Source organism: Sebastes umbrosus, chromosome 23 (assembly GCF_015220745.1).
Source record: "Sebastes umbrosus isolate fSebUmb1 chromosome 23, fSebUmb1.pri, whole genome shotgun sequence".
Lineage (NCBI taxonomy): Eukaryota > Metazoa > Chordata > Actinopteri > Perciformes > Sebastidae > Sebastes > Sebastes umbrosus.
The window spans coordinates 3,754,085-3,766,480 of NC_051291.1; the positions used below are offsets into that span (position 1 = coordinate 3,754,085).

General features: G+C 38.8%; 1 protein-coding gene across 1 annotated transcript; it reads left to right on the forward strand.

Annotated features, from left to right (window-relative positions):
• The first annotated feature begins 2,387 nt into the window (after positions 1-2,387).
• Positions 2,388-7,277, forward strand: LOC119482732 (natterin-3-like). Its single transcript, XM_037760564.1, has 2 exons — positions 2,388-2,738; positions 5,511-7,277. The coding sequence occupies exons 1-2, from the start codon at positions 2,726-2,728 to the stop codon at positions 6,473-6,475; spliced, it is 978 nt and encodes a 325-aa protein (XP_037616492.1). The 5' UTR covers positions 2,388-2,725; the 3' UTR covers positions 6,476-7,277.
• Positions 7,278-12,396: the final 5,119 nt, after the last annotated feature.

Consider the following 12,396-nt stretch of genomic DNA (forward strand, 5'->3'; position numbering starts at 1 on the left):
ACATTTCTTCCTCAAAGTCCTGCCAAGCCCAACATATCCTTGGGATTTTAATCAAAGAAGGTATCACTTACACGTAACTGAAAAAAAAACAAAGACTTCCTTGTCACGCAAACACTGGAAACAGCTGTCAATGTGTTGTTGAACGCTCTGAGCAATAAAATACAACACATCTTCTTTGTAGCGTCCAGGTGTAGATTTTTTATCACGGCAGAGATTGCTTCATTCATTACTACGATGCGTTATTTTTTGATGATCAAATTCGTTGTTAAAAAATGTTTCTAAAAGTTTCTGAAATGTATGCCTTCATTGTTTGATAGCTAAGGGATAGTTTACAGCCTACCTATGCACAAATAATAATCAGAGGTGGTTTGTAAACGTTCCATTTGAATACGTGATATTCCCATAACATTATTATTATTATTAGTATTATTATTATTACTATTATTATTATTAAAGCAGCCTACGGATTGAAATAAAAGGATTACAGATTTTGTTAACAATATTTATTTATTCTTAACTCAATATTTTCAAGGGACACTTCACTTGCAACTTTTTTTTAATTTGCCATGTTGAGCATTTTAATTTGACTCGCCATGAGCCCTGTAAAGTATATCTATAATCACCTTTTCATCAGAATTTCGTATGATTTGACTTGTTACTTGCTTGACTTACAGCAGGGACTCAATTTGACTTGCTTGATTCTCATCACAGTGACTTGGGACTTGCTTGAAACTTGAAGGTTGAGACTTGAGACTTGCTCGTGACTTGCACATGTGTGACTTACTCCCACCTCTGGTATATGGGTTCTACTGTTAAACTTGTTGTCAATGAAATCAAATTATTTCAAATAGCTGTTGTTCAACAATGTTAATTTTGAGTGTTTCCATGTGTTTTCAATATCTTATTCCCATTTTGGACTCAAAATAAAGTAAAAATCCTTTGCTTTTATTACTCGTGAACCCAAGATTAAAACTTTCTAATGGGTAAGGGTTAGAATTTACACACATTGATTTTGTGGTATATATATATGAATTACAGTGCATTGCTTTTCTTTGCTATAGTTCTGAATGGAAGGTTGGACCGGTTCACTCAAAGACATGATTTAAAATATTAAGATATTATGTTTTATCCAGATTGAACCTTTCTGCTGCATTGACCTTGAAATGAGGAAATAGTCAGAATAAACACACCCAGGGTGTGGGACAAGACACCTTTTGTGCTTGTTTTGGCACGAATTTAGATGTCGAGTGTGATAACATTCACTTAAAGGTAAGATATTAATCTCTTTTGGTTATGTATGAATTTCTTTGGAAAATGAGTCACTCACTGGTAGTGATTGCGCAATGAGCCAGAGCATCTCTGTTCTCTATATAAAGGCAGCTCACTTGTGGTCTAGTACAACAGAATTCAGACGACCAGCTGTTTTCTTACTGCCGATCACCGACTGTCAACAGACACGTAAGTCTTTAAGAGTTTATTATTTCCTTGATGTAGACCATTCATTTTTCTATTTCAGATCATGCACAGGTCAATTTTGAGATTTGAGGCTATTTTGCTTCCATAACATGTCTTCTTTCAGACCAATGGAAAGAAAACATCCAAAATACACATTTAGGTGTTTATTTTATTACATTTTGTATATTTCTGTCTGTAGATTTCTCCTAAATTCACCCAAAAGTTAGCATTAGATAATGCTTCATTTACATATTTAAACATAGCATTTCAGAAAACTTGTGATACAAAAATAATTGTCCTAATGTAATTATCAACTGGGGAAGATTCATGGTGATTCCTATTAGTTAAATATTTTAAACTATTCACCTTTAGTGTTTTCAAAATGTATAGAATTTTAAAATCTGAGTTTTTTCTGAGTCAAAAATCTCCACTTCAGCAGCACTTACATCCACCAAACTTTCCAGTTTCATTATATCTATATTCTGAAGGTTTTTATAGAGGGGTTTGTTCAGATATCATTCATAGCCTGTTCTATTTCATTCTTACTGACCGCCAGAGAACGGTGCTTTAGCACTGGATATCTCCATCTCGCATATGCGCAGGTCGAGTAATTATACCAACAAAGTCACCTGTGACCATGTGATGACGTATGGCGCATGCCCCAGTATAAATCCCCTACGTCATCACGCAATCTGTTCCTTCTATCTTCTCGCCAGCGAGTATACTGGTAGCAGGTCAATCTGGCTCGTCGCTTGTAGCTTCGTAACCTGAGGGTTGGTGCCTCGTTTTTACGTCCACCAGAGGCTGCGACAAGCTTATATTGAAAGAAAAAAAAAAAAAAAAAACGTTATTGTTTTCGGCGAACGGACAGCGGTGTTTCACCGTTACAGTTTGTGCTGAACTAACGTTACTAGCCAGGTGAGTAGATTTTTTTGTTTAAAATATACATTTTTAAAAAGTGTCTCACCTACCTGCTGTGTCTACAGTGACCAATAAACCTATAATATCATTATTATTATTATTATTATTATTATTATTATTATCAAACTGATACATTTCCGAACTTCCTAACTGCAAAAAACTATTTCCCATGAGCAGACAATCTAAAGATGCTCATCTTTCACATGATCAAAGTCTTGTTTTTCTGTGCTCATGTTCTTTAAAACAAACACTGCCTTTTAGCTGTCTGAGTAGCTCAGCATTTGATATTTTAAATAACAATGCTTCTGTTCTGTGTTTCATCTGCAGCTGAAGCTGAGTGTTGCTGAAGATGGCTAAACCAGGTAAAGTGAAGCTGCCGTCACAGTATGATATTTCCATGCTGCTGTTTCTTTTCGTCACTTAAAATGGGATGAGTAGAAATATAGCTTTTTACAAAAAAATATAACAAGCAAAAAATCCTATGGAACTAGAAGAGTGACAGTAAATGTTGGCATTGAAAACAGAACTTGAACTGAAAAAGGAAAGATTGGAATTGAAGAAGTTCAACTGAAAAATAAAACACAAGCATTAAAAAAATACTTGATATTATTTTGATGACGTTTAACAAGACTTATTGTGTGAATACTGTAATACAGCATTCACAGTATGTTATCCAAATCTTTATTATTCTGCTTCTTCTTCTATTTCTTCCGTACGTTTTTTGGACTCTAACTACTTCTGCATACTTTCAGCTACAGAAACTGTTCAACTATCAAAATATTCAGTTCTTTAAGGACATCAGTGCTTACATTCAACTTGTACCTCTTATACTTTTTAAAATCCACACACAGTGGAAAAAATACTACACCGTGGATATGGTCATGAATGGGACCTCTTCTTTTTATGTTACCTGTAACTCCACAAACTAATAGTTAGCTAAATGATATGCTCCTAAGTAACACTCTTACTAGTTAGCTTGACATGCTAACTAGGGGTGTAACGATTCATCTACTACATCGATGTATCGATTTATATTCCTATGATCCAACTACATCGACAGGTACTCAGCAAGTTGTCCTTAACTGAGACGTATATCGACCTATAATCGATCTGCAAAGTAAGTTACCGATTGTATCGATACTAAGAATTTGCACCTTTTATATAAGCACGTCAAACGTAATATGACTGTATTTTTTTCACACTTTTGATAGTAGAGAAATGTTAAATGTTACTCCGGTTCACTCTCCTTGTGTAGCGGCAGCAGCGTATCTCAGACAGACGACAACAAAACGAAGCAGGCTGATAGAGAGGAAGAGCCAGAGAAGTGAGAGATTTTCAAGCCGGGTTTAAGGTCGAGTGTATGGAAACATTTTGGCTTCTGCTTAAAGGGAGATGTCCTTGATAAATTGTCCGCTTTTTGCAGAATATGCAAAGGCCAGATAAAATGCAACAACAACACGACCAATCTTTCCACGCACCTACTGAGACACCAATATTATTGCTCTACTGTTTATATTGAAAAAGAGAACAGAAGTAGGTGCTTAAACTACGGTGACCAGACGTCCCGGTTTGTCCGGGACTGTCCCGGTTTCAAGTTAGGTGTCACGAGTCCAGAGAAATATCGGTCAAACACTCGCATGTCCCGGTTTTCAACAGTCACTAACTAATTGTCCCAGTTTTCACCACAATCAAAATAACAATATTATACTTACATAGACGTTTATCATGTTCCACTTGTGACGACCCCTCCTATCCACTAGGTGTCCCGTGTCTTTTTGCTGGTTCTCCTTTGTTTTGCAGGAGAGAGGGTTGTCAGGTTGATGAGCCGCACCTGGGCTTGGTGTGGTTGGGATAAAAGCTCTCTACCTTTCAGCAGATGCCGCTCTCTTCCTTGGCTGGCACACCTGTTTTGGTTTTGTTTGCGTGAGACATTTTCACACACCCACCCATGCCTACATCACTGATTACTGACTTTCCACGTTTATTTAGTTATTTATTGTTAGTTTGTTAAAGACACGTCTGATTCGCTGGTTACATTTTGTGCAGTTTTGAACCACAGAGCCCTCCGTGCTTATGAGCACATCAAACGTGTTGTTTTGATTAATTATACACAGTTCCTTCTGCGCATCAACAGGCATTTCGCTCCTCTTATAACTCCCTCAGGACCGTCCATTCATGTCAGTCTTTCACCCGGTGTCTCCATCCTGGACAAAATGTCTGAGCTCCACAATTCAATTATAATAGCCTGAGGCAGAGCCGAGCAACATGATGTGATCAAAATGTTGTTGGAAGTTGGTTGCATTTTATTTTTTGTTAAATATTATTGCTCTACCTTTTGCTTTGAAAATGAGAACATCATTTAACTTGAATTTGATTACATTTTTTGTTAAATATTGCACTGCCTTTTGTATGTGTTGTATGTATTTGCCATTAATAGTTGTGTTTACTTGTTTATATCCATAATTAATTTATCCCTGATTCCCTTACAAGAAAAACGTTGTGGAATCCTGACCTGCATTGTCCAGTATCAGCTATTTATTTCACAGTCACACTGATAGAATCTTTGGCAAAAAAAGGTATTGTGTCGATTTCAAGTCATTGAATTGAATCGCATCATATCGTATTGCTCTAGATGAGCCAATATCGTCCTTGAACCGTGCTCGGAATCATGGAAAATTATAATAACGCATAGTTGTAAAAACGTATCACCGTTACACCCCTAATGCTAAACATTGCAGCTTATGTTAGAGCAGTTGAACACACAGTTGAGTCCATTCCCAACACTTTTTCCAAACTCTTTAAATGAGTTTTACGGTGTATGCACAGCGCTTCAACATGTGGAGAAATGCCTAGTTACGGTTGCTAAGCTATGGTTGGATTATCACTGTTTGGGCGAGGGGTTAAGCATTTGGTCAGTTTGACTTCTTCTAAAATTCATGACAATTTGATAAGTGATTTAAAAATAATTGAGATAAATGTCTGCTTTTCACTCTCCATTGGCCAGTTTTTGTTTTGCCCTATAAAGCATTCATTCCAAGCTTGTCTATTTTCAAAAAGCTTCGGGAATACATAGATTGATTAGTGATGTCATTTGGTTTATACTTAACATTGTTCCTATCTGTGCCTTCTCAAAGTGACCCTTGAAGAAACCAACCTGAAATGGGAGAGCTTTAACGGCTCTATTCCCGACGGAGCAGTTTCAATCTACAACGGATACGAAAAACGCACCGAATACGTTGCCAAATATGGGAACGAGCCCGGCTTCTTCTGCCCTGACCTGGATCCTTACTGCCACTACTCCTATGGCGGCAAAGAGCTTCTTCGCTCCCCATTTGAGATCCTGGTGAACAAAGACGACTTTGACTCTTTGAAGTGGAAGTATGGGTCCTGGGGTTCAGTCCCTGCAAATGCAGTATACACATCCCCCGATGACATGTATGTTGGGAAGAACGAGTATGGTCTTGGGAAGGTGCATGTTAAATATAAGAACTTCTACCATGCCTGGGGAGGTAAAGAGTATGAATACAAGGAATACCAGGTTCTGACCTTTAACCCAGCTGTAATCAGCGAGCACATTTCTGATGTCAAGTATAAAACTGATGATCTTAACATCATTAAGCATCCTCCAGAGATCTTGACCATTTCTGTAGTCGAAAACAAAAGCGGCCAGCCAGTGAAAGAGACTGCCACCCTCTCAAACACAACCGAAGTAGAGCAAAGGTGGGACACCAGCTTTTCCATGACAGCGGGCTTCACGACTAGCATCACTGCTGGAATCCCAGAAATTGCCTCCGCAAATGTTGGGTTTAGCGTCGAGACAACCCTCCAGTTGTCCGAGGGGACCACTCATAAAAAGTCAACCACCTACTCTGTTGCTGTTGAGTGCAAAGTCCCACCACACCACTCCTGCAAAGTCAGTTTGGTGGCATATAAGTATGGGGCAGACATCCCTTACACTGCACGCCTCAAACGCACCTACAAGAACGGGGACATCAAGTGGACGTCCATCACCGGGACCTATAAAGGCGTCAATGTGGGAGAAGTCCGGGCTGTGGTGGATCCCTGTGAACCTCTGCCGGCCCTGTCCGTGAAAAAATAATGGAAGAGGCTCCATGAGTTACAGTACCTGACATATTGAATGTTGGATACCCGTAATGAAAACCTTAAAAAAAAAAAAGTTTGATTTTTGCTTTAATTTGGCATTTAACGATTTCTTCAGTTTTTCAACAAATTGTTTACCAGGCAACAAATGTATTGTTGAGGTATTCACCTATAATGTCAGAGATACATACTCCAAAAACCTACCCTAATTCAGAGTTTAACCAATTAATTAATTCATTGACTTTAATTGACTATCCAATTGAAAATTACAGAAATACTTGGAAACATTGTTGTGAAACTGCGGTGAATCGGTATGATTTCTTTTCTTCTATTGAGCTTAGAGTGATTTAGTCTCAGATATGATTTTATTCCACATATATAATCCCATATGTCTTTGTGCTCATTTAATAGTGATAACAAGTAGTTGATTTTATTTCATTCTTCAATATGTAATCCTGTGTGCTTTTATATTCACTGGCTGTTAAAAATATTTAAGAAAGTTTTCTTTGCTAAAGGTCTTATGTATCCAATAGTTTGTTGATGTTTAGGTTGTTAACCATACATGGATCCAGAGTAAAAAAGTATAAATAAGGGGAGACAACAGATTATAGGGGGCTTTTTTTACTCTGAGGATATTTTGGACTTTTTCTTTTGGACTTTTTGAAGCTTTTGGGGATCTTTTGAGATTTTAGTGGGTGTTTTGGTTCCTTTTTGTATCATTCAATTCATGTAACCAGTAATCTTCATATTATCTTTAAAAACCAATAAAACTGGATTGTATCCTGTACATTCCAACCAAAGTCCTGTCTTGCTCATCTCTGAGGGTGTCTGCTCGGTGTCCTTAAGGTAAGGTAAGAGAGCCCTTCCCCTGGGATAGGCTGACAGTTAAAATGTAATTGTTATGAATTACAATAGCAAAGCTGAATACTTGCTAAGGTTAAAGTTGTGTTGTTTCCTTTGTCCTGACTTGCTAAATGGGGATAGCTTGGATTGTTTGATGTTCTACTGATTGAGTTGTGTTTAAGTCGCTTATGTTATCAAGGCTTAAACATAGTTGTGTGTTTTAGTGTACATTAGGTGTTAGATTGGCATCCAAATTAGGGGTGATGGGGCCAGGGTCCTGAAGCTGCCCTTCATAACCGAGCGAAGTGCCCAACCGACATAGGGTTCCTCCTCCAGGATGGACTTTAAAAACTCCAGGAGTACTTCCAGTCTCCCAACACCTATTGCATACACATTTCTGTAGCATACTAAAATGAAAGACCTGAAATACGCAATACATCAGCAGCTGGTGTTTTTAAGCCTTGCTGAACTCCTGCCTCCCTGAGCAGGCTGAGACGGTCTACTTTCTACATTTTCCAGTGCCTTATTCACACTGGAAGGGGGCACCGGTTATACTAGGCTGTATGCCATAACCGTATGAAAATAACACATTTCATATTCCATTATTATATAGTTACAAAAGTTATAAAATAAACTGACATGTAAACTAAATCTGTGTCACAATCAAGTTTCACTTGCAGAGTTGGATAGTAACAGGTTATTGAGTCTCTCTTGCAGTTCAATTGTCTGGCTGAAGTGTGAACATACAAATTTAAGATGATGAGACATAATTTTATTGTTATTCCACAAAAAAAATCATTAAGAAGAGCACCTTTTTATGGAGCTTGTCTGGGTAGTGGAAAGTTATGTAACAGGTATGTCACCAGTTCTGCTGCATAATTAGGAAATGAATGTTAGTATTTTAGGGGAAGGCAATAAATAACGTAAATAATACATTTTTAACTTGCCCAACACTGGCCATCTGCCTACTTGCTGCATATATCAAATGAAACTTTGCAGATTTCTCTTATAGTGAGTGAAGTATTAGTACTGGATCATCCAAATGCTATCAAAAGTTTGGTGTGCGACAATCCAAATGTTCATGGCGGGGTGCAGCAAGTAGACGTTTGCATGAAGCATCATGGGATTGAACATCATAAAATGAAGCTCGTCAGTAAAAACTCCCTTCATGTCTTCATCTGAATTTGCAATAGAAAAAAAATATGTTATCAGAAAAACAAAATTACAGTTGATTGATTTTATATAAAATAAACATAATTTAATGTTAATTAAATTATTAAAACTGAGTGTAAAAAGAAATGCTTTGTACTTTTAATTCCACCTGCAATCAGTTGATAGACAATACAAAAAAATTCACATCAAATATAAAATAAAATAAATAAATTTGACTAATTTCATGATATTTTTCTGCCTTTTGTCAGTTTTGGGGCTAAATACATATGGCATCAAAAAGTGTTACAAATAAAGAAGCTGTGTTAAAAAGGTATGACGCCTATGATAATATACAGTTTTAGGGAATAAAACAGGCTTCTGTTTGCTTTATAACTTAGAATTATTTCTATATTGTGGGAAACATTGGACAAAGTTGCTCAGTTAGTTTGTCAGCCACAGCTCTTCAGGTTAATGCTAAATGCACATAGTGAGTTTTTTAGTAATGTATCTCCATTTAACTAAGCTCTGCTGGCTGAGTATAATTTGTTGTTAAAAACACTTACCAGGAAAAAACTGTTAAAGGGACTATTTGTAACTTTGTACGCGCATAAATGTAGCGGGTCGTCACACATGCGCGCTCGCATATGCGCGTTCCCGTGTAGCCGCTGTACCCTCCTCCTCTGCCTGCTCGCCTTCACTCAGACAGCTCAGCTCGCTCCACCTCTAGACGTGAACGCGCGTTCACTCCACACTGCAGAAGAGTTAGTTTAGCTCTGAGAATATCTAGTGAATGTACAGTGGACGTTTGTGCAGAAATAACTGCTGCAGCTCCTCCAGACCAACAGAGGTTCTCCGTGTCTTGTGAAGTGACGGAGCTCTATAGAGATTTACGTAGTCTTCTTGTTACCGACCGGGTGCCGGTGTCTCCTCTGCTCTCTCCGGCTGCGGGCGGAGAGAGCAGGGAGACACGCTGCATAGCCCCGCTGCCTCAGCCTGCACTTAGGCAGGAAAAGCCAACACTAGGATCAGATCTAAATCATGTTCATGGAGAGACCTTCGTCTGGTCAGCTAACATTACTGCCAAGCAGCTGAAATATAGAGTGATATTGTGGTTTTAGCTGACTTGTGTCGCCTCACTGTTTTGAGCGATGCTCGTTCAGGTATATTGAGAGCGAGCAAGCGCGAGCCCGACGCTGACTTTCGTTGATTTCACGGCCACAGGTGTTGCTGTTAAGAAGCATTTCTGAAAGTTACAAATAGTCCCTTTAAGCAAGCAGATGCTCATGAAGCAGCTGAAATATAAAATAAATCCAGTAGATGGCACTGAATGAAAATTTACTGATCTATTGAGCAGGTATGCTGAAACATCAGCACACTGTCTGCTTTACACTAAGTTTGAAATACAAAAATAAACGTTTTGTAAATTACTACACACGGTGTACCCCTTACACACACTCACTTATGTCTTTTTTTCAAGATAGATATTCAAATGTACACGGTATGATAACCTTCAGTTTAAATACTGAGGTATAACGTCACAGCCTTGCTCCCTGCATCTAATTATTTTCAAACTGTGATAACGTTTCAATGATCCATTATGTTGTGAAGAGGGTCCACTAGACCACAGACCCAGGATGTAGAAGAGGGTCCACTAGACCACGGACCATGGATGTAGAAGAGGGTCCACTAGACCACAGACCATGGATGTAGAAGAGGGGCCAATAGATCACAGACCATGGATGTAGAAGAGGGTCCAATAGACCACAGATCATGGATGTAGAAGAGGGTCCAATAGACCACAGACCATTGATGTAGAAGAGGGTCCACTAGACCACAGACCATGGATGTAGAAGAGGGTCCAATAGACCACAGACCATTGATGTAGAAGAGGGTCCACTAGACCACAGACCATGGATGTAGAAGAGGGTCCAATAGACCACAGACCATGGATGTAGAAGAGAGTCCAATAGACCACAGACCATGGATGTAGAAGAGGGTCCAATAGACAACAGACCATGGATGTAGAAGAGGGTCCAATAGACCACAGACCATGGACGTAGAAGAGGTTGTGTCCTGGTCTTTTGCCCTGCGTGTTAGTAAATAGCCGATAACTCCATCAAATCCTGTTGATGTCGTGCTACTAGCGCTACTAGCTACTGGCCGATAGCCGGTTGTTTTTCAATTCCATTCAATTCAATTCAATTTATTTTTATTTAGCGTCAAATCATAACAGAAGTTTTCTCGAGACGCTTTTTATCTAGAGTAGGTCTCGACCGAACAAGAGATCCCACACAGAGAGAGAGAGAGAGACAGAGACAGACAGAGAGAGAGAGAGAGAGAGAGAGAGAGAGAGAGAGAGAGAGCACTGTAAGAACTAATACAAGTAGGACTAATAACAAGAATCAATAGCAGTGGATGTAAAAGAGTGATAATACAACTATTGGAATTGATATCATTGGGTCGTCCTCAGACGAGCTGTCCAGCGGATCTTCCAGCTATCTCATTAACATAGGAGCCCTATGTTATATTGAGAGATGGCATTGAATTTAATGCTGATGAAATCACTTCCTTAAATTTAGCTACAACACTATCAGATAGACATCTAGTATACTCACTTTTGTCTGATGGTGTGTAGTCTAGTAATAAGAATTCAAGAGTGATTAAATAATGGTCTTATAGAAGAGGGTTCTGTGGAAAGACAATTAAATGTTCAATTTCAACACCATATGACATAACAAGGTCGAGGGTTAAAACGGTGAGTGGGTTTATGCACGTTCTGAGAGAAGCCAATTGAATCTAATAAAGAGATAAACGCAGTACTGAGGTCTATCATTATCAACGTCCACATGAATATTAAAATCACCTACAATGATTACTTTATCTGTTTTCAGGGTTAGGCTTGATAGAAACTCTGAGAATTCAGATAGAAATTCAGAATATGGGCCTGGAGCGCGGTACACTATAACAAAGATAATTGGCTGTAGTGTTTTCCAGGTTGGGTGTGAAAGACTAAGAACAAGGCTTTTCAAATGAGTTATAGTTTAGTTTAGTTTGGGAACAGAGACGTTAATATGTCCACCACGGAACAGGCTTATACCATACAGCCCATGGGTGTATTAGAAGATAATAAAAGTGATGAATTACAGCCAATATATCCATTATTACAGCCACATACAGCTAGCAGGAAGCTGGTAGAACCAAATATGTCATATGAGCGTGCAGGGCGGTGCGGTCCCGTGGGTCTGATGCACGTTCATTATGGCGAGGAAAATAACTCTGGATTCAGATGTTAGTTCATTTTACAACTTTTAGGACATAATGTCGTTTGTACTTCTGATAAAGTATATTGTAGTTATTAATGCTATTTACATCTTTACATGACTGTGTCTTTTCATGGACTTGGCTGGTGGACACAGTTTCATTTTGACAGGATGGTTGCAAACAGTTTTTGTTCATCCTAAAGTTCTCAAACATGTGTTCGTAAATTTTAAAATCACGCAGGAAGTCCAACATGGCTGACTTCCTGTTGGCCAAAAAAATCTCAAAAATATTTAATCCAGGTATGAGAATATGAGCAATGACATACTTGAATTTCATGAAGATCGAAGAAACTTTCTCTGAAAAACTGCCTACATTAGGGGGCGCTATCTCGCCCCCTGGAGACACCCGAGCTGGGTCACTCCAGAACATTGAAGTTCGCGCCACTTCTGACGCATATTCCACCTTTGGTGAGTTTTTGGGGATGGCTAAGGTCCCAAAAGGGCAATCTCCGGGCAGAAAAATAATAATAACAATAATTCTTAGAAAAACAATAGGTTTCCTCGCACGAAAATTCGTGCCAGGACGCCGTTGGGTCCTGGCACTTTCATGCTCGGGCCCTAATTAGCTTTTCCTCAGACTCTGAGTCAGAAATCTCCACTTCAG